We start from the raw sequence: 24,286 nt of genomic DNA on the forward strand, positions 1-24,286 counted from the left end.
GACCCCGACCAAAGCTCGAACAAACGAGATGGTGAGGTCTCGTTTTTGGACTGAAGGCGACGAACAAAGGTGAAGTAGTAGCGATGGGGTTTGTTTGGACGTGATGGACATGGTTGGACGTAGCAGAAGCAGCAGAAGCGAGCTGGGAAGGTTTGTTGGCGGAGCTGGACGTCGACGAAGCATCCGGTAAAGGCTGGCCAACGACTGTGTGTGTGCGTGCGACACACAGTCGAGCTTGGAGCTCACGTCGTTCATGGGAGGAGCAGGGATGTCGATGACTGGAGCTGGACAACTGGAGCTCCTTCGAACCAACACACACTCCACAAGCAGTCGACGATGAAGACGATGGGTTCTTGGCCTGTTGGTGGTCGACGATGAAGACGATGGTGGCTGGCTGGGGTGGCGGAGACGAAGCAGTGGCAGCAGGTGGCTACTTCAGGTGGTCGTTTGGTCGCAAGGTGTGAGTGTGTATGTGTGTTTTGGAGTTTTCGGAGATGGTGAAGGAGAAGAGGCAGCCATGGTTGGGAGCTTGGAAGCTTGGAGAAGATGGAGAGAAAGAGAGGGGGCGGATGGGTTTTAGTTTTAGGGTTAGGAAAAATGAAATGAAGATAGGAGGGGTTAGTTCATTTGGGGTTATGGGGCGGACCGGGTCGGGTCGACCCGGTGGGTCTTTGGGTTGAATAAGGGGTTATTTAGTTTGGGTAGATGCCCTATTCCGATTTTTCTTTATTTTTTCCTCTCTTTTCTTTTACTTTCTAATTAATAAAACTAAAATTCTAAATTAAGTTATAAACTAAATTAACTTATCAAAAATACTAACTAATTTCTAGCAACATTTATCACACATAATTAAACACTCATTAAAACAAAATTGCACATTTTGACGTTGAATGCTAAAAATGCAAACGATGCATATTTTTGGAATTTTCATTCTTGTAAAACAAACTTAATTACTCCTAATTGTAGAATTAAATCCTAAATGCAAATGCGACATATTTTTGTATTTTTATTAATTTTAACAAATAAACATGCATGGACAAAATACAAATAATTACCCTAAAATGCCACGAAAATTCTCAAAATTGCACACAAAGGAAAATCGTTTTATTTTGAATTTTTTGGGAGTAATTCTTTCATAGGGCAAAAATCACGTGCTTACAAACAGCGTTATCTAAAAATTTATTTTCAATAAATTCAATATGAATAGATTCTAGATCCAACAATCTATATGCCTTTGAATTTTGTGCATATCCAACGAAAATACTTTTAATTCCTCTAGGACCTAATTTTGTTCTTTGGTGATCATGAACTCTATAGAATGATATACACTCCCACACTTTAAAATAATCTAAATTAGGTTTTCTATTATTCCAAAGTTCATATGGTGAAACATGCAAGCTTTTTGAAGGTACACTATTTAATATGTGATAAGCTGTTAAAAGTGCTTCACCCCATAAATTATGTGGTAAATGTGAACATAGCATTAATCATATCAACTAAAGTTATATTTTTCCTTTCAGCCAAACCATTTTGTTGTGGTGTATAAGGAGCACTTGTTTGATGTATCAAACCATTCTCTTCGCAAAACTTATTAAATTCAGAGGAAAATATTCCCCACCTCTATCACTACGAAGAATCTTAATCTTAGTATTCTTTTGATTTTCCACAACAGATTTATATTCTTTAAACTTCTGAAATGCTTCATCTTTTGTTCTAAGCAAGTAAACATATGTGAATCTAGAATAATCATCTATGAAAGTAATAAAATATCTTTTGCCTCCTCTGGTTAACTTTCTATTTAGTTCACATATATCTGAATGTACTAAGTGTAACAATTCACTAAATCTTTTAGTTTTACGAAAAGGTTTCTTAGTCATTTTTGCTTGTATACATATTTCACATTTTTCACATTATCATGCTTGAAAGAAATATATCCATTTTTGGACATATAATTTAACGAACCAAAATTTAAATGTCCTAATCTAGCATGCCATAAAGAAGAATTGGACTCAACAATATAAGTAGAAACATAGTTTATTGCTTTAATACTAAGTTTGAACATGTCATCACAAGTGTAGCCCTTTACAACAAATAAACTATTCTTAGATACTATTACATGATCAGATTCTATGACTATCTTGAAGCCTCTCTTAGACAGCAAACTAGCAGACATCAAGTTCTTCTTCATGTCAGGAACATGGTACACATTTAGCAATATTAGCTTCTGCCCAGAAGAGAAATTGATCTCAACACTTCCTTTTCCTGCAACATCTGCAATCATATGATTTCCCATGAGAACCTTCTCGGGTTCCTTCACTTTTGCATAAGTCTTGAACATATTCTTCTCATAACAGACATGAACGGTGGCACCCAAATCCAACCACCAGTCTTGACTCTTAACAGCAGTAGCAGCCATGTTTAATTCTGTAACCATATTACATGGTACTACAGAAATCATTGCAACCAAGCCTTGTGAAGAACTTTCAACCGTATTTGCTTTTGCTTTCTCAGACCTTTCGGAGTTTCCAGAATTTCCAGAATTTTCAGAATTTCCATGGTTAAAGTTAATTCCTGCTTTCTTAAACCTGCAATCACGAATCTTGTGGCCTTTCTTTCCACAATTATGACATTTCAAAGAATTCCTCTTTTTAAATTGAGGCTTGTTGGAAACTTTCAGATTTTTGTTTCCATCTCCGTTATTATTCTGACTAACATTATTAACTGTGGAACTTGAAGGTTGCATAAAAGTATCACGAATTCGAGTCTCACTTTCAATTTGAATGTGAGTTCAAAACTGTTCCACAGTCAAATTTTCAGAAGAATGCAGGATTTTCTTTCTATAGTCATTCCAAGAAGAAGGCAGTTTAGAAAGTATAGCACCGATTTGAAGTGCATCAGGAATTTTAACTTCAAGATCACTTAGTTTTGAAACTAAGATTTGCAGTTCATGAATCTGATCCATAGTGGGCTTTGTATCAACCATTTTAAATTCGAAGTACTTTAAAGATAGAAATTTATCGATACCTCGTTTCTCGTTTTCATAAGCACTTTGCAATGCCGTCCAGATTTCCCTTGGAGACTTCAAATTTTGATACATATCATAGAGACGATCTGTTAATGTATTCAGAATATGTCCCTGGCAACGCAATTCATCATCTTCCCGTTTCTTCTTCGTTGCTTTCATTTCATCAGAATCCTCTGCAGTGGGATCTGGCACATCAGGCAATTGTGGATCAAGAACATAAAAAATCTTCATAGCAGTTAGTAGGAAAATCATCTTGTCCTTCCAGCGAGTAAAGTTTGATCCATCAAAACGATCGAGTTTGATGAACTCTTTTGGATTTTCAATAGCGGACAGAATGTTCTCCATAGCAGAATAACTTCTTTAAGATTGTTAAAAAATAATAATCGAAAAAATAAAAACGAAATTGAAGAAGGCTTGGGGCGTGATAACGACTTTCCTTAAAGAAGTTATTGCCCGTATACAAATTTGGGAAAATACAGATAATCTTCTTCAGGATACAACAAGCCACATATTGATACTTGCAGATTTTTCTGAGTCTTCATTGTAGGGAAACTTGTGTTTATTTATAGAGGAAAAGACATGCCTTTTTTCGAAAAGACACTTTATTTTATTAACAGATCTGTCTGTTTATTTGAATTTTAAATTTCAAATAAAACAGATTTTTTGTTATAGAAAATAAAAAATAAAATTATTAATTTAATAACCGACTCGGCCCTAAGTCCAAGTATTTAATATTAATATATATATAAATATTTGCACATATACTTAATTGTGTGTATTCTTAAACAAATATATAAAATGGACTAGAACTTAAAAAGCCCATAAACCCCTAAGCCATAATGTCTCAAAACGAGGAGGCCATAGAGAAACTTTTTTTATTCCTTTGTTTCGAACTTCGTGAAGAACTCCATTCTATCTCTTCCTCGTTACGAACAAAAAAGTGGGGCGTTTTTGTTAAAAAAAGATCTCGGATCAAGGGCTATCGACCCGACAATGCTCCGTTGGTCCATTTAGTGGATCCTCCCCCCAAAAACAAGATATAAAGAGGCTTTAGACCACCGATGTGGGAAAGTCCCACTTTTCCCTTACTTATAACAAACTACTTCTTTCATTTGGGTCTGTCTCGTTTCAATACTCATCTCATGTATTACAGTATTAGGTAATACAAACTAGGGGTTCTCAAAAACTAGAGATTCACCCCACTTTTAGTGACATAATAATCTCTTGAATGGTTGTGGGCAAATCTCAGCGAGGACGTTGAGTCCCTAAGGGAGTATATGTGACGCCTTAAGCGACTCTCACATCGACAAAATACGATAGAGATGTTGGGTATATAAGTAAACATGCTTTATACTCTAGTGACATGTTTTAAAGTCATGCTGGCGTAGGCCCAAAACAGACAATATCACTAGTGGGGTGGGTCCTTACGGGAAAAGGAAAAAGATACTGTATGGTTAGCATAGTGCTAAAATAATTACTGTCTTGTCAAAATGTGACAAAATCTCTCCTTACATTCCTCCCCTCCCCCCCCCCCCAGGTATAATTCACGTTACCATATTTACACTGTCCAAAACCTCCATCAGACTACCAAGTTAAAATATGAGTAAATGACGAAGTCTCAAAATTTATCAAAGCACCAAATGCTAATCTAGCGTAAGCACCTGAAAATGCTATAAATTGCAGCAAAAAGAAAAAGTTTATGCCCATAACCAAATTAATGCAATATATATCCATCAAGAAAGGATCCATCCCTCACTTAATCTAAAACAGAAAAGCATGAAAGAGTATTTATACTTTTCTTATATAGTGTTGGACAATCCTTATTACTTGAGTTATTTTTTGGGAATGAATTCGGCCAAAAGTCCATTTTCTTAACATAATATCGGAGTAAATAAGGTTTAGGGTTCAAGTCTCACTAGCACCCATCAACAAAAATTCACATGCTCGATTTTAAAAATGGAATCACGCCTTCACATGAGGAGAGTGTTAAAGACATACTCAAATATACCTCTCTGACAGCTTAATAGAATATGTTAACAAAATGGTTTGGGTCTAACTCCAACCAAAAAGCTATTTCATGATTGTCCAAAACCATATAATAATACTACAACGTATACACGTAACCGATGTGGCACAATAACACCCGCAACACACCCAAAATTGGACATTTGGAGTGTGGGTATGTCACCACAGTTTATATACAGTTCAGATAATATAAAAGCGGTAACATTTAGCACATTTAACATAAAACATGTAGGAAAATCAGATACAATTCAATACAACAATTTATCTAAGCTCGAATTCTGAACCCTGAACTAGAGATTCTGGGTTGTATTCCCCAGCAGAGTCGTCAGAGCTGTCACACCTCCTTTTTCCGCCCCCGCGAGGGTACAAGGGAGTTTTTTCCAATTAAAGGACAATCGAAACGGGATTTGTTTGTTTATTTTAGAGTCGCCACTTGGGAGATTTAGGGTGTCGCAAGTCACCAATTTTAATCCCGAATCGAGGAAAAGAATGACTCTGTATTATAGTCCGCGAACCAGAAATCCGGATAAGGAATTCTGTTAACCCGGGAGAAGGTATTAGGCATTCCCGAATTCCGTGGTTTTAGCACGGTCGCTCAATTGTCATATTTGGCTCATTTATCTGATTTTTAAACAATTAAGAACTTATATGCAAATTTAACTTTTAAAACCGCTTTTATCATTATTTATTTTATACAAAATTGCAACGTCGTGAAAACGCATCTCGAACCACGCCACAACCAGTGCACACGTGATTTGTTGACGCATTTTTGACTTCGTCAAGATCGTGATTTGGGTTACATAAATGTACACCCGTATTTAAGAAAATAACTTTATTAAATATGCGCCAAAATACTACGTGTTATGATATTATTAGGTGGGACTGTGAATTCTACTAAATTGCCCATCTCGGAATCTAGGTATTTTCTTATATTTTAAAAAAATAAATAAATAAGATTGGAGGACTGCAATTTTTGTATTATTTATATTTATTTATTTTTTAGCGAGATCCTCCCTTATTTTATGAATACCCTTTAATGACTATATCTTTATTATTACTAAGTTTGTCTATAATTATGAAGTCAATCTCTACATACTTAAAAATAACATATTAATTACTAATTTAAAACAAATATTAATGGAAAGTAATATTACTAAAATTATAATTACAAACAACATGGAATTGTCAAAAAATAAAAAATAAAAACTAATTATCCCATAGTTGGATTAAAATTCATATTATTAGTATGACTTAAGCTTATTGAAATTAATTATTTACAAATACTGAAAATTAAAAAAAAAACTTGATTACCAAACCGTATTTCTAAAATTAAAACAATTTAACCTTAACTAACCTTGTTTTAATTCACATCATGTCCTAATACTTGATTCGCAAACTAATTCATATTTTAACTGAAATTAACTACATGATTCCGATTAACTTAACGTTGACAAAAAAAAAAAAAACCTTATGAATAAAGAACTTAGTCAAGTTTTGCCAAACTGATTCCATAACGCCATTTTTACGTTATTTCTTCTATTTTGATTATTAAACAGTTTTAATTAGTAATCAGGCTTAAATATATTTCTTAATAATCCGGTTAAGGCGTTATTTAATATATCGCTATAACATGCCTAATTATGCCAAATGACAGTGATTTACAGAATAATAATACATGCATAATCTAAATACAATACAATAAACTAAATTAAAAATTTAACACTCCATTCTTCATTTCGGCTTACAAAACGCCAAAATTACAGTTGTGTACCTGATATTGCCAATATAAGAAGAAGAAAGTCAGCAACGTAATACGTAACACAGCAACAACAACAATAACCAGCAATAACCAGTCAACGAAAATCCCAGTGACAGATTTGAAAAATTCAAAATAAAATCCAGGAATGCCGAAAATAACGGACAGAAACCAAGGGAAATTTTCAGATTTTTGAAAGGCTAGTTAATCTTCAACCCTTAATTTCTACACCTGTATACCAGAATATTTATCAGGTGTGTACTACTCTCTCTCTCCTAATTTTCAACTTTTTTTTTATTTTTCTTTGTATGTTTTTTCTTTTCTTGAGAGTTTCAATATATTTTTTTCGGAATAAATGTTTAGCTCTTTTTTTCTCTAATCTGTTCTCTCTCTATTCTCTATCTCTCCTCTTATTCTGTTCTGTCCCCCCCTCTAAATCAGATTCAAGACCTCTATATATATCTCATCCCATAAATCTTTTAATCAATTAAAATCAATACTTTTTCCTACCAAACCCATTATTCTTCTCACTCATCCCCATTACATTAAATAAATATATCATCACCACCCCATTACATTTTGTCCCCCATGCTTCACATAAAAAATTACAAAAATGTACAATTCCTAAACTAACCCTCCGACCTTAATGAAATTACCAAACTAACCATGAACGTACTGCAAATTACCAAACTACCCCATCAGCTATAACAAATCAATTAATCAAACTCAACCAAAATATAGTCAATATGACCAATTTCTACATAAATTCAAACAACAAATCTCATGAACATGATTTCTTCAACATTTCAACAACAAATCACATGAACATGATGTCAACAACATTTCAACAACAAATCACATGAACACAAATTGAACAACAAAGAACAACTAAAATTTGATTGAACAATATTTTTAGCAACAAACAATTCTATTTTCAAATTCAACAACAACAATCAAACAAGTATATTTAGATTTCTAAATTCAATAATATTGAGCTTAAAATCAACTCTAACAACATTACAACAAACAATTCCTATATTAAACTTTAAACAAGATTATGAGACAAATTCAAGAAATAATCATAAGTGATAAACAAGAAATCAAACTATACAAATTTCGGATTCAAGATCAACCAAACAAAGTATGAACATGAATGAATCTATTTTTAAAACAACAAACATGACGGATTAAATGACTCAAACAACATTAATAATTTCTGGAAAATATATAACAATCATAAAACAAATTGAAGAAATAATCAATTAAATTTCAATTTCAATCTAACAAACATCAAACTAACAAATTCTTACCTAAACAATAAAACAAACATGAAATAATCATGAAAAAACACTATTTAACTTTCCATTTGAAATCTGAAAATTAATTTAATCAAAACACATGAACACACTAGAAAATTATTTCAACGATGAACAACGAACTAAACAAGAATCGAATACTTAACGATTTTAACTTCGAGAAATATAAAAACGAAATATGGACAAAAATAAAACAACTAACCGGAGATGAAACAACGACGAACTCGATTGTAAACAAATCTGTCCGGGCCTCGACTCAACGAAAGACCTTCGAACTTTGACGAAACGAAGAGGAAAGGAGCAACAGCAGAAGCTACTGCCGCGACGAGCAGCAGCAGCAGTTTGTCGAGGAGGACGTCGGGAGAAGAAGCATCGGCAGAAGCGGCGTGAAGCAGTGGCGGCCTGTTTGTTTGGAGAACGGAGCAGCAGCGCGACGGGTTGACGACGAAAACACGAAGAAGAAGTAGCAGCTGAACGCAGCAAGACGGAGAAGCAGCTGAACGCAGTAGGGGAAGCCATGGATGAGCTCAAACTCGACGATGACGAAGCTTGATGGAGGAGGGCAGCTATGGAGTTGTTGGTGCGTGTGTGTGAGAGTGTGACAGGGTGAGGGGGAAGGGCTGGAGGGGGTGGTCGTTGGGCGAGGGGATAGGGCAGCCATGGTTGCTATGTAGGGGAGCTTGAGGAAGAAGATAGGGAGGGGGGTGGCGGATGTTTAGGGTGTGTTTTTTAGGGTTTTTTTTTTCTTTTGTTTTGTTTTGTGTTGTTTTATGAAATGTAAGATAATAGGGGTGTTGGGTTATGGACTGGGTCGACCCAGTTCGAAATGGACTGGGTCGTTTGGGAAGATTGGGTCATTTTTTGGGCCTGTGACTTGAAATCGAAGAAGAGGCCCAATTCAGACTTTCTTTATATTTTTGCTCTCTTTTCTTCTTTTATTTTTTCTAAAACTAAATTATAAAAATACTTAACTTATTATTAAGAACTAAATTAAGTTATAAAAGCGCAAATTAACTCTCAATAACAATTAACGCACAATTAAGTAATAATTAAGCATAAAATTGTATATTTGGACATTAAATGCTAAAAATGCAAACGATGCCTATTTTGTAAATTTTTATTTTTTTGTAAACAAACTTAATTACTAACAAATTGTAGAATTAAATCCTACATGCAAAATGCGACATTTTTTGTATTTTTATTAATTTAACAAATAAACATGCACATACAAATAATTTCACAAAAATACCACAAAATTGCGCACCAAGAAAAATCATTTTATTTTTGAATTTTTGGGAGTAATTCTCATATAGGGCAAAAATCACGTGCTTACAGAGTAATATAACTTGTCACGACCCAAAAGCACGCATGTCGTGATGACGCATATCTCAATATTAGGCAAGTCGACATCCAAATTAAATCACAAAATTCTTTAACTTTGAAACATAATAAATAAATTTAAGAGTAAAATCCCACAATTTCTGATACAAAATAATATGTCTTTATACAATACACTCCGAAAATCTGGTGTTACAGAGTACAATAGCATATAAATGATAATAGTCTAACTGATACAAACACTGTCTGGAAATGTAGAACAATACAAATAACTTAAAGGAAATGTAGAACAATACAAATAACTCAAGGTCCGCAGACGCCAAAGCAGCTACCTCGATAGTCTCCAACAGATAAATCTCTGAAATCTAGCAGCCGACGTATCTCGAGATACCTGGGTCTGCACACGAAGTGCAGAGTGTAGTATGAGTACAACCAACTCAATGTAATCAATATATAACAAGACTAACCTTTGGGCTGAAAGTAGTGACGAGCTCAACAGGTACATTCCAGTATAGAAATAACAGTATAGAAATATAGACATGCTTTCAAGTTCAACAGTTAAACTCAACACAAATAAAATCGACAAATAAACTCAACACAAATAAAATCGATCAAAATCTGAAAGAGAGAAGACTTTTGAACTTGTGGTGTAGAATAAAACACATATATTTTGTGTGGCTATAAATCATATATTTTGGAAAGAGAAAACTTTTGAACTTGTGGTGTAAAATATAACACATATATTTTGTGTGGCTATAAATCATTACATAAAGGTAAATTATTTCCAAATAGGGAAAGAGGTCATTCCTTTTTGGCACGGACTAAAAAGGAAATAGGTTCACATAAATTGAAATGGAGGGAGTACTATATATGGCCAATCCAGCCTAGGAAAGATACATCCTTCAATATAAATATCAATTGACAGTCAGTCACTCAGTACTATATAAGGCCAATACAACCCAGGGAACTCTTCCCAAATAAAAAAAAAATAAGGCAACTTCATGACAAAAGAACTCCATCCCAAATATAAATAATAAAGCAACTCCATGCCCAGGGAACTCCATCCCAAATATAAAGAAATTGCGCTCACTGTGGACGGGGGTTGCAGACTCCGGAGAGGCTCCTTCATCTCAAGCACTATAATAAGCCAGATCCAGGCATAAAATAATAAAAATATGTTGCGACGTGCAGCCCGATCCCATAAATATAACTCACAATCAGGCCCTCGACATCACTCGATCATTAATCTCTCCGGTCTCTCAGGCTCACAATGTCTTGAAAATCAACCCGACAAATTGATATGATGTATCAATGAATGTCAACAGAGACTGAGATATGATATGTAAATGATAGATGTGACCGAGTACAGAATTGTACATTAAACAAGTAACTCGACATGATTATTTAATTATGCAACTCCACGGAATCAATTAAGTCACAATTCCTATGGTGCATGCCCACACGCCCGTCACCTAGCATGTGCGTCACTTCCACACCAATCATATAACACGTAATCCAGGGATTAATACCCTCAGAACAAAGTTTAAAAGTGTTACTTGACTCAAACCATGAAATTCTATATTCCAATAAGTCCTTGCCTCGCGAATTGGCCTCCGACCGCCTCGATTCTAGTCACAAATAATTCGATACAATCAACACAAATAATAGAAATCAATTCCATATGAAAATATTAAATTTCCCAATTAAATCTGAAAAGTCAACCCAAAAGTCAACGATGGGGCCCACGTCTCGGAACCCCGACAAAGGTTACAAAAATCCGATCACAACTCGACTTTCAAATCCTCAAATTAAAGCCTATGAAGTTTTCACAATTTTCCCCAAATTTCCAACTCAACTCACAAATTAAATGATGAAAATGACAATGGATTCATGTAATATATCCAAAACCGAGTTAGAATCACTTATCCCGATGAATTCTTTAAAAACACATGAAAAATCGCCACAAATCGAGCTCTCTAGGTCCAAAAATGAAAAATGAGATGAAACCCTCGTTTATATGGTACCACATCTTATCTCTCAATGTTCTGACCGCACATTTTTTGTGTGGTCCGCACATTCCAAGTTTCGCGGCCGCAATCCAAATTGTGCAGCCGCACTTCAGCAGCCACTGCACTACTAGGATTCAGTAAATTGACCATAAGTTTTGGTAGAAATGTTGAATGATTTAACTGTCCGAAAACTAGATTCAAAGGGCTACAACTTTTGTTTTCGGATCATCTCCAAATTCCTTATAGATTAAAAATATAAGCTTGCGAAGCCAGACCATCAAACCTGCAGATTCCCCTTTCTGCGGCCACGAGAGCACTCCAAAAATATGCCCTCTTCACTTCAACTACTTCGGGACATCATCATAGTGCCGAAAGGCCCAAATTTGTTCAAAACTCACCCGAGGTCACTGGGACCCCATCTAAACATACCAGCAAGTTCTAAAACATGATACGAACTTACCTAAAGCCTCAAATCACACATAACAATATCAAAACGCGAATTGCATCCCAATTCAAGCCTAATCAACACTAACGAATTCCAACTTCTACGATCGATACCGAAACCTATCAAATCAATTTCGATTGACCTCAAATTTTGCACCAAGTCATAAATGACTTAGCGGACCTACTAAAATTTCCAAAACTGAAATCCGAGCCCGTTTACCAGAAAGTCAACTCTCGATCAAGCTTCTCAATTTTAACACTTCTAATTTTTCAACTTTTGCCATTTCAAGCCAAACTCAACTACAAACTTCCAAATAGTTATCCGGACAAACTCCTAAGTCCGAAATCACCATACGGAGCTATTGGAACCATCAAAATACCATTTCGGGGTCGTCTATACATAATTCATCATCCGGTCAATTATTTCAATATAAGCTTTAAATTTTGGAACTAATTGTTCCAATTCATTCTGAAACCTCCTCGACAAGTCACATTATTACAATTAAGCATAAAATATTCAGTAAATGGGGGAACGGGGATGTAATACTTAAAACGACCGGCCAGGTCGTTACAAACATGGATGACCTAACATTAGGCAGCTCAAAAATGGGGACAGGCTTGACCCTGATACCATGTTAAGAAAAATGAACCTATGGCATAACTCAACTCTAAAGTCAACTCAAGTGGTGAGAATTCTCCAACATCATATAAAGAGACTACAAACCATACACTTAACCGATGTGGAATCTAACACTCCAAATTCCCTCACAATTCTTTCAGGCAACATGCATGAGTATTTTGATCATGAGAGAAACACTATAAACACCCTCATAATTCTTTCAGCCAACATGCATGAGTATTTCCATCATGCTACTCTTTCACCAAGTTTGGCATACTTAATTTACTACAACACCATAAGGACAATACGGACTCTATATACTTCTTAAAATTCGAAATTGATCATTGGAATCTCAAGTTTTTCATTTTTGGGATATCCAAATACATAATCGAGTACACTATTAAGGTTTACTTTTGCGACTAATAAATAATAGGAAGGGTACTATTGAAAATAAGCTAATGAAGGGTACTATTGAAACTGCAACTGATGGTCCTTATCAAAAACCAAAAAAGGGAACGAAAACTAATGGTAATCTATTTGTATCTAAATGATAATTTGATGCCCAGTTAAAAGTTGAAAGCCAGGGGTTAAAACAAGTAGAAGATGAACCGTGTAGAAGATCAGGAGGTCCCAAAAGTGAAGAAAAGGGGCAAAACAAGAGTTTGCTCACCTGGCGAGAGTAATGTTCCGCATCCCTTTTCATGGCAGACGTTTCAACTCTTAGCTTTTGCATTCCAGCCTGCAGTCAATAGAAAAATGCCCCTTAATGGTCATAAAGGCATCAATTTAGAGCAAAAGATCATTTTATTTACGACCAAAAAGGAACTATTACAATATTAGCACACACTAGTTAGAGATTGACCCTAACTATAGAGCAATAAACTTGCCTCCAAAGAAGCTAGCTTGCTTTCGGCCTCCCTCTGACCTTGGCGTGCACGCTCCACTTCTTGCCATGCCTGCATCCGCATGACCAGAAAATGAGATTAAAATAGACATCAGGAGGTTTGAATTACTCTCCGTTCAGATAGTTATCTAGCTGACATGCATCATTTCAGTCTCAAACAGTCTCAGGCAGCAAACCAGGAAAGATCATTTTTGGTGTTGCAACTGAACAAACGAATACGAGGCAGGATGGAAACATCTATGGCTATCAAGGATCCAGTTGCAAGTGCAAAATTTCTAAAGTGCAGCATGCATGGCTGATAATGTCAAAAACAAGGTCCCTTGTCCAGTAGAGAATTGTAAGTTTAATATTTTCAAGATGGCAACGCAATTCTACAGGCATAATATGTACCGTATGCATGAAAACATCTAATTTGCATGACTTAAACTTTAATATCAGGAGCATAGCAATTTGCTTAGTAAGATAAGAATTTCTCTCTTCATAATCTCTTTCTAACTCAAGTGTTTTGCAACCATCAAAAATTTCAAGTTTACTAGTAATTTGAAATTCTTGGTTCTTTCATGTTACTTCGAAATTCGAAATGCATTCAGGTGAGCAGTTATAGAACCTGAAGCACTTGATTTTCCTCTTCTGAGGACTTCTTTTGTCCACGGCGTGCACGAGCTTCCATGTCCTGCAGTTCTTGATTGAGAGTTGCACATTCAACCTGCCAGATTGAGTCATACCCTTGGATAAATTGAAAAATGCTGAAGAAATACTTTCATTATTGTTTTAAGGTATCCTTCATTTCCAATAAACCCAAAGAGTCACATATAGGATGGCATGAGAAAAATTATTGTTACCTTAAGCAGTGCTACCTTCTGCTCAAGCTCTGATGCCTTTGCAGTCCTCTCATCAACTGTTCTCTAATGCCAATAGTCATACAAAGATTTAAAAGATATATGTTTACTTCATTAAATAATGACAATCACAAATGCATTATAATGAGAGACTATGGTGCTGCAAAAAGAATGAAACTTATGATGTACACGTACAAACAATAAGCCAATTGCTAGAGGTACACATAATTAAAAAGAAGTTAATTGCTTCAGTTGTTTTAGATTCCTGCTTAAGACCAAAAGGACAACTACTAGAATCTGGTCCAATTAAGCACGATGGCTGAAGTGGTATGGAAAAAAGTGATCTGTTTGGGGGAAAATTGAAAATAAAAGCAATCCCTCTTCTTTTCAAAATTGACGACAATGTCTCAACAATGGGTGGTAAATTAGAAATAGCTACAAGCAATTATTGCTATCAAATTACAACATAGGCAATAGGTTCATGCCACAATTCTAGCTCTTAGAGTCAGCTCAAAGTCTACCTCTTATTATCAATTTGCCACTACCATAAACAGGGGCGGCTCAAGAAGATTGAGGGCCTAAAGCCAATCTATAATGAGAGGCCTTAAATTTTTTTATTTATTTTTTTCTATCATTCTAGCTTTTTCCGTTGATTTATTCTTGAAATCACCTCTTGAAAAAAAGGGCCCTCGGGTCCAGACCCACAAATGAATAGGAAGCGAGGCGAGGGTCCTTCATTAAAGGGGGAAAAGAGGGGTGGGGCTTTGTTCCGGGGGGCCACCTTGTGCAGCTTTAGAAAGGAGAGAATTTCAGAAAGTCATTCTCTCCCACCTTTTCTAACTTGGCCCAAAACGGTAGCATAGTCTTCTATTAATCGAGTAATTCTTCATCTACGGTCATCAGCTCGGCAGATAAGAAGAGCGAGCAAAAAACGGAAAGAAGAGTATGAGGGGCAGCGGCTCACCATGTTGTCATGTAAACCCTTTGTCTATTCGGCTCTTTCCTTTAATAAGAACAATCGAAATGTGACACTTTCACCACGAAATACCGAGAATTTTTGTTGATGCAAAGTCATTAATGATTCATTTTTTATAATACAACTAATATATTTAGTCTCTCTTGAATCATTTTTTATCTTAGGTAAGATTTTATCAATTTTAATTTTCTTCTTTCCGCTGAGGAAATTAAACTGTTACATGAATTGTTAAAATTATTCTATGCAATATAGGCCTTTAGAAAAGAATCAACATTAAAGGAAATATTTTTTCACATAATCTAAGGATCTCAATATGCACATTCAAAGTTGCAAATTATTTTTTCTCTATGCTTTTATAGATTAAAAAATATAGACCTCTTAACGGTCTATGGCAACATCAATATATATATTTTGATGGTAAACCTTTTTAACTGAACTAGCGCAATCAGTATATTATACCAAATAGACATGCCTAATAAAAACTCAAAAATTTCAAGCTCATATGTTGAACAAATGGCTTCATTTTTAATTTTTGGATCCTAATAAGCTTCTACTTACTTAAATATCTCATATTTGTGGAGCTTGAAATCTTAGCTTTGATACTTTTGATACGACTTTCCGACATGTTTGGGACAATGATTTAAGAGTTAGGTTAGATATACTATCTTTTTGATTGCCTATTAGAAGAAGAAAAAATAGTGGATTTATATGTTGTACTATTCCAAATATTCATATAACTAGAGTACAAGAATTAATCATATCACATAATACCAATTTAAATTATCACAATTTTTATAAAAAATTATATATTAATATGAAAAATTGGGGCCCCCAAACTTTTGGGGCCCAAAGCACTTGCTTTAGTTGCTTTAGGCTTCAGCCGCCTCTGACCATAAACTCAGTCCCTAGGATATACACATTCTCCAGGAGCAGGATACTGCACCATAACCCAAGTAAGGCATTACAGGAAGACCAGAACTTTTTAGCGAATTGTCTTATTCTCCTCAAGCTAATACTGTTCTGGGGAAGACTAGAACTTTTTAGCAAAATGTCTTTATTCTCCTCAAGCTAATACTGTTCTGGCTTGTGATTATATGTCGAAGCAAACAGCTAAATCCCTATGTCATAAAAGGGATAGCATGCAAGAATCAAAGGGCCATAATCTTAATTTACAAATCATGATGTAACAGCATAAGAGATTATACTTGCAGACCGAGAATACCTGCACCCTGGCCAAGGCTGTGGATGCCTCTAGAGCTCGGTGCTCCAGCTCTACCTCCCTTTCCATAGAAGCCTATTCTACATATGAAATGAATTATTAAATTGCAACAACACATCAAATAGCAAAATTCCACAGGCACAGGCTTCCTTTAGGCGGAGCCGCTATGACAGATGCATTTCAGATTCAGAGAGTGGGTTGCAGGGTAGAGGTGCTGGAAACACATCTATGCAGTTTAAAACAGAGACCTATATTAGGGAGAAATGAGAAGTTTTCTGCCATTTTGACTTAAATGATTCATGCAGATTTCAGGATATAAAACTGTTTATCACTTAAGACTTTAAATCATTTCTCAAAATCCTTAAGACAAATACTTAGCTAGTATTTTTTAGAATACTCAGCAAGTAAGTTTGTAACGACCCGACTTGTCGTTTTAAGAATTAGCATTCAGTTCAGCGGCTTAAGACCTCGAGCAGCTTCGTAATGTGTATTATGACTTACGCGCGCGGTCGAATTTGATTTTCGGATGATTCTAGACTTAATTGAAAGAACAATACATTCTTGTTTTGGAAGCTTAAATGGAAAAAGTTGACCGGAGTTTGACTTTTGTGCAAACGACCCCGGAATGGAACTTTGATGGTTCCAATAGCTTCTTATGGTTATTTCGGAATTAGACGTATGTCCGGAATTGGAGTTGGAAGTCCGTAGAACAATTCGGCGCATTTTGGCAAAATTAGAAAGTTGACGTGTTCTAATTATATTATTTTATGTGAGGACGAGGATTAATAATATGATGGATATCAATTGGATATGATAATAAGTGTATGAGGCATATTATAAGTGAATTAGGGCCTTAGGAGAAGCTTAAGTTTCAGCCAAGTTGAAAAATTACATGATAGACTAAAATTTCAAATGAGTACACACAAGACCAAACTTTGGACGAGCATATCTACACATATATAAGGTGTTATGTGATGCACAACCTATCAAATGAAAGATCTTCGAGTCTAGTTTCTAAAGCTTCAAACCGTTCGTCATTTGGACACTCCTGCAAAAAGTTATGACCAAATTACCAAAAGCTGGCAAAATGCAATTTTGCGACCAATTGTGCGACTGCAAATCAATTGTGTTGTTCGCAAAACAAGTATGCGAACCGCAAAATGGTCGCTGATCTGCCCAACGCAAACCACTTCTGGGCATCAGTTATGCAATCCATTGTGCGACCCGCATACCTATTGTGCGGTGCATTGTGCGATCGCATAACTGATTTCTGAGGCTTCATTTTCCTATTTTCATAACCCGACCCCATTTTGATAAATAGGCTTTCGGGTTTATTTTGGGGTGATTTTCTGAGCATTTTAGAGAGAGAAGGAGGAGACCTAACATTTTAATCATCCAATCTTGCACCAATCTTCAAGAATCAAGGAAGTCAATCACAAGATCTTCGTCTAAGAGGTAAAGTTCTAACCATAGTCTTCAATTTCGTATTTGGGGTAAAAATGGGTGATTAGGAGTATGATTCTTAGGTGTAAGAGTATTATGTATATATGCATGTACCAATAAGGTTTGTGGGAAGATTTTTGAGCTTAAATAAGTAAAGATTGGGTTGTGGGATGAAAGAATCCACCATAGAAGGACCTTGAAATCAAGATGCACACCTAGTGTTTGATGGAATGCTTAAATGAGGTGAACCCACGAATATCTTCCTAACTATGGTTCACTTTTGTTATGTTTCTAAATAAATTGAAGTTGCTAGGATTTCCGAAACATTGTAGCAATGTAAGGAAAGCTCAAGAAAGATTGGAGCCGTCCGGAGGTTAATTCACGTGAGAATGTTATTTTGGAATATCGGCCTAACTCCGTTAAGGTAAGTATCTTGCCTAACCTTGAGGTGGGGAATTACCCCTTAAGCATTGACTATTATGTGGAAATTGTATAATTGAAAATCATGTACGTGAGGTGACGAGTACGTGCTTGGTTTATATGTGCAAATTACATTGGTTGAAATTCGTAGATGCCCTTATGCATTAAATTGGAAAATTGTGGGAACATGGTAAATCCTTTATTTGTCATGCCTCATCCCTTGTTTGCCGAGGTTGTTTTAATATGATAATTTGGTGTGATTGCCACATTGATTTTCATGTAATTTATGTGTGTTTGTTGAATTGATATTTTTGGAAATAATTATATTATGGGTTTTTCATCTACAAACAATTAATTAAATATAGTTTAAATTAAGGTATTCATATATTTAACGAAAATTTGAGATAAAGAAAGTATTGTCCTCTGCTGAGTTATTTTACCATCCTTATTGTTGTTTTTGAGATTTTATATGCGGTTAGGGTTTAGGGTTTAGGGTTTAAGTTGTTTTTACATGATAATTTGGTGTGATTGCCACATTGATTTTCATGTGATTTGTGTGTTTGTTGAATTGATATTTCTGGAAATAATTATATTATGGGTTTTTCATCTACAAACAATTAATTAAATATAGTTTAAATTAAGGTATTCATATATTTATCGAAAATTTGAGATAAAGAAAGTATTGTCCTCTGCTGAGTTATTTTACCATCCTTATTGTTGTTTTTAAGATTTTATATGCGGTGTGTAGAGTCTTGGTCTATTTACAAGAAATTTATTGATTTTTGCTACATCTTTGGAATTTGGTTGTGGTCAGTTGGCAAATTGTGATATGAATTGTTGTATCGTGTTGTTGTTTAAGCACTCTCCTTGATGTTATTTATGCTTCCTACCTTGTTGTTAATGATATACATGTGCTTGGTAAGGAAGAGTGTAATGAATAAAGGGTGATGACGTGCCATTTGAGAGTGTAAAGCACGAAGGGTGATGTCGTGCCATTTAAGAGTGTAAAGCACAAAGGGTGATGTCGTGCCATTTCCAATTATATTATCACGTGAGGATGAGAGTAAAAGCACGAAGGGTGATGCCGTGTCATTATTTTTATATTATCATATGTTCATGGTACGAAGGGTGTTTCCGTGTAGGCGAGGATAAGAGACATACATTTTATTGTGATATCTTTTTGTTGTGTATGCATTCATGCCTTTATCTTGAGATGTTATTGTGCACCTATGTTTTTTATGTGAATTGTAGGCATTGTAGCTTCCTGTGTGCCTCCCACTTTATTTCTTTTATTGTTATTGGCATTCTCCCACCTAGTTGGTATTGTTATATGTATGCATTGTGAGAAAGAGATAAATGCACGAAGGGTGTTGATGTGCCAATTGATTTGATCTACATAGATATATTAGGTGAGAATGAGACAAGTGCACGAAGGTATTACCGTGCCATTCGATGTGATATGTTAAATATATTTCTCACACCGGGAAAGTTAAATGAGGTGTCACATGGTGACTTTTACTTGAAAGATATTTACTCGAAAGAATTACATTCGATAGATATATATTTACAAGAAAGAATTATATTTGAAAGATGTTTATTTAAAGGAAGCATATTCGGGATATATTTAATTGTACTGATTACATTCTAAAGATTTTTATTTGAAAACCTTATAGATAAAAGATGTATATTTTGAAGGACTTGATTTATTGGCTGTACATGTGTTTATTAATTGTTTGAGCGATATTTGTGGTGTTACTGTTGCTTTGTTGTTTATGGCATAAGTTGATTATTGTTGCTATTACTGCTATTTATTTTCTGTTATTTTGTATGATATATTGCACAGGTTATTTGACTAGTGAGTGTCTTGACTGTATCTCGTCACTACTCCACTGAGGTTAGTATTAATACTTACTGGGTACCGTTGTGGTGTACTCATGCTACACTTCTGTACATTTTTTTACAGAGCCAGGTATTGGAGATATCAAACTCGGACAAAGTTAGAGTGTGATCGCAATGATCCAAGGTAGAGCTGCTTGGTCGTTGCAGTCTCTTGGAGTCTGTTCAATTTTATCGTACTGTCAATTATTATTCGAGCAGTATTGTATATTTGATTTCCCTGAGATCATTTCATCTATTCAGTAAGAGTTCGTGACTCAGTACTACCAGTCTTAAGAGGTTGTACAATTATTTTCGTTGTTAGTTTTGACACTTATTTCTAGTTCTATTTCTTGTAATAAATTCTATTTCAAAAAAAAAAAATGGTTTCAACTGTAATTAAGATCGTCTTACCTAGTCTTACAGACTAAGTGCCATCACGACGCCTGTGATGGGATTTGGGGTCGTGACAAAGTTTCAGTTACAAACCTTTTTAGTAGCATTATGAGCAGCACACTCTTCTTCTGCTCTTCCCCCGGCAGCATCCAGCTCCTCCCGTAAAGCCTGAACACATAAAAGTTTCTCACACTGTCAGAAAACCTTAAAGGAATAAAGGTGTTCAGGAGAAGCAAAACAAAGTAAATAATATCCAAAATATGTTGTGAATAGATATCGACATACTTGCATCATCCTTGTCTCTGTTAGTTCCCTGTTTCTCATTAAAGACTCCATATTAGCCTGAAGAAAAGCAGAACAAAACTTAGCCTTCCTTTCAATTTGACATAATTGACTTCTGGACACACAATGGTAAAAATACTGATAGTTCAACAAGATCAGAATGGTAAAAACCAGAGTCCTCAGGGTAAGCCCTTTCTTTTAACTATAGAAGCTTCACTTGTATTGGACTAGGAAACCACCCATAGACACACAATTCCAAGCACCAGAATTTTAAATAGAAGTCATAATAATTAATCAGACTGACAGAGATGATACCCAGAACAAACGCGGATACAATGAAATGTCACTTTGCAAGTGTGGTAGTACAAGGTAACAGGTATTTTTTTCTTAAAGGTAAACGTTAAAGGCTAACAAGTAGTTTGAAATGAACCTGCAATGATGCCAGGTTTCCTTCGGATAGTGCAGCTTGCTTCTTAAGTGCATCCGTAGAACTAACAAGAACCTCAATTTCAGCATTCTTTGCAGCAAGAGCCTCAGCCATACTGGACTCTGCCTTGGACACCTCTTTTTTGGCTGCAGATAAATCTTTCTGAAGCTCTTTTATCCGAGCCTCATATGATTTACTCAACTCCCTCTGTTACATCAGAATCAACGGCATATAATCAATAGGGACTTGAATGCAGAGATTTTAAAAACTCGGGTACTCTCCAATCAGACGGCCATATTCACCTCTGCAACAAGAAGCTCCTCTAGCTGAGCATTTTCAGATTTATACTCCTGAAGGTGTGATGAAAGTCCAGCACAAACCTGCACGTTTGAGTAAAAGCACGATAAGCTGTGAATCTTATCTTTCCGCAGAACAAGAATCTATTTTACACGGCAGCTGATAAAATCATCAAAAACGAAAAAAATGTTAATTATATTATGATCGTGATAATGAATCTTCAACTATTTATGTCATTCACATACTTTGTCAAGCAAAGCAGCCTCTCAATTTTCCATATCAGGAGTTTTGCCTTGTTTTCATACTCATGATAGGTAAATTAGGATGTAATGAGATTATTTATGTTTGTAATATTTAACCTATTAACACTTAGAGAGTCAATTTACAGCATAATTCAAATCAGTAAAGACTACTGCTCTGTCTCTTTTATTCTTTTTGAGTAAAATGGAGGCTTCATGCTCATTAATCTTTACAACACGAATATTACACGAATTTCTAACTTATGAGAAACCAACATTACTGAAATGAAGTCTTCGAACAAACCGTATTCATCATTTTGTTTTTGGTTCACAAAGGTTAAGTTAATTCAAACATGAGAGCAAGACAGCACTGCACTTACAGGTACTAACAGCCAGCACCATTTTCCATGTACTTGGTGAAGGAAAACGAAACAGAAGGCAAATTCAGCAACTAATCACCAGTTTAAATGTTGTTCCTCAGAGTTAAATAGAAGCTATTTCTTTGAGAAACACTCTAAACTGGTTCAAAAAATATTTTTTTGGAAAAAAACTTTTGCCATAACTCCTTGAAAAACTTAAACACATACATTTTTTGAATTTTTCTTTTTGCAGAATTTTTAAAATATTATGCACAAATCAAAGTCACCTTACCATTAATTCTAAATTAGAGGATAATGAAGTAATTAATGAACTCTTACAGGGGCTAACCGTGCTTCTTTTGACTGACCGGTAGAAGTTGCATTTTTAAGCAGTCCCTGAGGCTGAAAAAATAAATGTAGTCAACTCAGAAGAACTAATCACATGAACTAGAGATACACCAAGAGTTAGTTTATAAGACAATTCTACCTCATCAAGTTGCTCTGAAGGTTCATTGGAAGAAAATCGTTTTTGAGGCTGCAGATAACCTCATTATTAAAATTCTGAAAACTGTCAGTAGATAAAATAGCATTGTACCGAGAACGAACAAGCTAATAGAACAAAAAAAAAATTACATGCAACAATCATAAAAAATTATCACTTAATTATAGTAATAATTATGTTTAGTAATAATACAGCATTTGAAGAAGAAAAAAACGAACTTACCATTATTATGAACAATTTGAATTTGAGGAGACTGAAAAAAACTTTCAGCAGATGAAACTTCAGTTTGCTGATAAAACTGTTGAGTTTCGAACTGATAATATTTTTTTGCCATAAATACAATAAATCCACTGAATGTTTTTCTAATTTGACAAACTGAGATTTTACTCAAAATATCAAGTGAACCTTCTTCTCCGATTGATAAAAGAAGTCTTCGTACTTCTTCATCTGGTGAATTTTGTCTTTGATTTTTGCAGATTTGGTTTAGCATTTGTTCTACTGAAGGTGGAAGTTTAATCGCTTCTTCTTGTTCTTCAACTTCATTGTTGTAAGAGTAAAAATCTCCCATTTTTTGTTATCTTTTTGAAGAAAATTGCGATTTGGACGAAAGAATTGAGGGTTTTTTATGAGTTTTTTTGAGGATTTATGGAAGTTGGTTTGAATTTAGCAAAGCGGAACGTTGTCTGCTTGGTTAATCAAAAAAAGTTAATACCATAAAAACCCCTTGAACTATCTCATTATTTTCAATTTTCTATTTAAATTATTGTTGTCCCCAAAATATCCCTGAATTGAAATACCCGCATTGAAACAATACACATTTACTACTTCCGATCCACGATAAGTGATCAATTTATTTTTTTTATTTTAGTCCAAAATAAGTGTCCATTTGTATAATCAAGAAAAAATTTAAATTTTTTTTACAAAATTAACCTTATGTACATATCCGTAAAAAGTTTTCTTACTCCTAATATTAAATATTTAATCAAAGGTAGTTTAGTCATATTAGGTATTTTTGTATATAATTTAGTATTTTCTTAATGGATGTGCCAAAAGCAAATTGGTCACTTATTGTGGACCAAAGTGAGTAAAATCTCTTGTTAAATCCAACACCTTATAAATAATAAAGTTGAATCTATCTAACCTTATTTTGTGTAATCTAGAATTAGAGAATGTAGTTACCGGCCGAATGGTTCTTATTTGCGAAATTTTGTTTTGTAATCTTGTTTATATAGTATAAAATAAATTTTAATAAATGCACAAATGCCTTCATTTTTTTTATTGTGCTGCAAAGTAAATATAAATAAGGACTTATTCGACTAACATTAAGCACAATCACAATTAAACCTAAAATTAACACATTACATTAAATACTATTTTAGCTAAAATTCCAATAATTAATCAGCCATCCGAGAGTAATACAAGTACAAAAAAACTTAGTACAAACTATAAGTTAATATAGTTAGAAGCATCTCTAAGAATTCAATATCGGATTTTAATATATAAGACGTTATAGTTTAGGGGGGTCTAGGGATACAAGATAGTTTAACTAGGTAACTGACAAAAATATTTATAGTTT

The 24,286-nt window shown here is 34.8% G+C and overlaps 2 protein-coding genes across 2 annotated transcripts; both read right to left on the reverse strand.

Annotated features, from left to right (window-relative positions):
* Positions 1-2,788: 2,788 nt before the first annotated feature.
* Positions 2,789-3,370, reverse strand: LOC107785471 (uncharacterized). The gene has a single exon (XM_016606788.1). The coding sequence runs from the start codon at positions 3,368-3,370 to the stop codon at positions 2,789-2,791; it is 582 nt and encodes a 193-aa protein (XP_016462274.1).
* A 6,229-nt stretch (positions 3,371-9,599) lies between these two features.
* LOC107828805 (golgin candidate 1-like) lies at positions 9,600-23,425 on the reverse strand. Its single transcript, XM_016656180.2, has 13 exons — positions 22,933-23,425; positions 22,696-22,754; positions 22,548-22,610; positions 21,616-21,693; positions 21,317-21,520; positions 20,890-20,946; positions 20,698-20,772; positions 16,474-16,545; positions 14,279-14,341; positions 14,044-14,142; positions 13,420-13,488; positions 13,203-13,271; positions 9,600-9,857 (listed from the first exon to the last, which is right to left on the reverse strand). Exons 1-13 carry the CDS (start codon positions 23,276-23,278, stop codon positions 9,789-9,791), a joined length of 1,323 nt encoding a protein of 440 aa, XP_016511666.2. The 5' UTR covers positions 23,279-23,425; the 3' UTR covers positions 9,600-9,788.
* Between the last annotated feature and the right edge of the window lie 861 nt (positions 23,426-24,286).

Source organism: Nicotiana tabacum, chromosome 8 (genome assembly GCF_000715075.1).
Source record: "Nicotiana tabacum cultivar K326 chromosome 8, ASM71507v2, whole genome shotgun sequence".
In the NCBI taxonomy this organism is placed as follows: domain Eukaryota; kingdom Viridiplantae; phylum Streptophyta; class Magnoliopsida; order Solanales; family Solanaceae; genus Nicotiana; species Nicotiana tabacum.

Coding starts and splice junctions, on each gene's coding strand:
- LOC107785471 (XM_016606788.1), bottom strand. CDS start 3,370: ATGGAGAACATTCTGTCCGCTATTGAAAATCCAAAAGAGTTCATCAAA.
- LOC107828805 (XM_016656180.2), bottom strand. CDS start 23,278: ATGGGAGATTTTTACTCTTACAACAATGAAGTTGAAGAACAAGAAGAA. Junction 21,521..21,615: donor AGGAGCTTCTTGTTGCAGAG/GTGAATATGGCC, acceptor CTGATGTAACAG/AGGGAGTTGAGTAAATCATA. Junction 14,342..16,473: donor CAGCCTTGGCCAGGGTGCAG/GTATTCTCGGTC, acceptor TATTGGCATTAG/AGAACAGTTGATGAGAGGAC.